Source organism: Penaeus monodon, chromosome 30 (genome assembly GCF_015228065.2).
Source record: "Penaeus monodon isolate SGIC_2016 chromosome 30, NSTDA_Pmon_1, whole genome shotgun sequence".
Lineage (NCBI taxonomy): Eukaryota > Metazoa > Arthropoda > Malacostraca > Decapoda > Penaeidae > Penaeus > Penaeus monodon.
The window spans coordinates 30,682,923-30,684,507 of NC_051415.1; the positions used below are offsets into that span (position 1 = coordinate 30,682,923).

At 53.4% G+C, this 1,585-nt stretch overlaps 1 protein-coding gene across 1 annotated transcript in view; it reads right to left on the reverse strand.

Annotated features, from left to right (window-relative positions):
• Positions 1-6: 6 nt before the first annotated feature.
• LOC119592700 (translation initiation factor IF-2-like) overlaps positions 7-1,585 on the reverse strand; it is a 14,904-nt gene continuing 13,325 nt past the window's right edge. The window contains exon 2 of the mRNA XM_037941623.1: positions 7-1,209. Within this exon, the coding sequence (XP_037797551.1) occupies positions 541-1,209 (669 nt within the window). The 3' untranslated portion in view covers positions 7-540. The remainder of the gene's footprint in view (positions 1,210-1,585) is intronic.

The following is a 1,585-nucleotide window of genomic DNA, read 5'->3' on the forward strand; positions in this document are numbered from 1 at the left end:
CTGGCGGGTTGTACCCTACAGAAGGTCCCTGTGAGTTCACCACCGAATTTGGCTTAGGCGCCCCAAAGCCAGACTGGTGAACTGGAGGGCGATTGGCCTGTGGAGGGGGAGTGGTGGGCACCCACTTTGCTACGTATTCTGGCCTCTCTTTGGGTATCCAACGGGGAATGAAAGGAGGGCGCGGGACGAACAAGGGAATATTATCAGTATTTCCGCGTCCCAGCCACTTGAAGGACCTACTGCGACCCGCCGGACGGATGATGAAGTTGAGAAGGTTGCTACCGTAGCTCGCCAGAGTTATGTCCATGGTTAGTAGGGAACAGACCAGCAAAAGGGTCACCTGGAATCGAGAAGGGGTTAGAGTTAGTTGGTATAGCGTAGTAAGATTAAGAGGATAGCCGACTAAATGCAAGAGGCAGGTTAGTTAAGCATTTGCTAACATCTAATGGCTAACACTTTTCTAAGAACATTGTCAGATCAGCTGAAAGCACAGGTGGGATTTATTTACAGGGGACGAAATGGAAGGTTAGCAAGCAAGCATCAGAGCTGGGAATAAGAGGATTCCCCTGCACCGCCATCCGAGACTACAACGTTAGAGGCCCCACTAAGGGCAACGGGCACGGGCGGGTTAGAGAGCTGTGGAGCGGGGCGGGAACCCCGGATTAAAGAAGGAGAGCCAAGAGGCGCGGGTGCAAAGGTCGCCAGAGGGTCCTCTGTGCTGGCGAGGGGAAGAGGAGCAGGGGGAATGGGGGCCGTGAGCAGGGGCGCCTGGGCTTTGGGAGCAGAGTGCGGTGTCGCCTTGAAGGACCCGCCCGAGGAGGCGTGCTGCTTAGATGGGGAGGAGTAACTGTCGTGGGTTGCAGCGACGACGGAGTTGCCCTTGGGTGGACCAAAGCCTGAGGGGATGGAACCCGCGGGGGCTGCGGCCTTGTGCCCACCGTGCCCGCCGTGGGCGCCGTGCCCCCTGGGGGGAGCGGGGGTTTGGGCTACCCAGAAGGCGGTGTAGGTCGGGTCCATGTGAGGCACCCACTTGGGAATGAAATAAGGCTTGGGGATTGAGAGCGGGAGGTGATCAGTGTAGCCGTAGCCCACCCATGCGTGCTGCCTGCTGGGCCCCGCCGGCCGAATGACGAACGAGGGCTTTGGCTGCGAGCTGTAGTCGCCGCCCACCATGCTCGCACACGCCCACACCAACAGCACTACCAACGCCTGAAATATTATTCCTATTATACTCTCTCCTCTCAGCTGCAACACCCGCATGTCTACATGTCAAGAACACTGAGAGGAACCTGTGTTGGGGGAAATGCAGTATGCGTTATGATGGCTCGTCGCTGATACTCCATCATGCTCTTTCTATGAGTCTCCTGAAATTATGAAATAAAGAAAAAAAAAATACGAACAGGATTAAACAAATGGCAATGAACAGGAATATTCTGGCCACAGTTAACAAATGTGGAAGTAACTGCAAGTAACTAATTACCTTTTATCTTTTAAAAAGTGATATGTATGCAAAACACAATTGAAATTCAGCCTGTGTTGCGGGGAAATGTATGATATATATATTCAAAATGCTTCTTAAGCATAA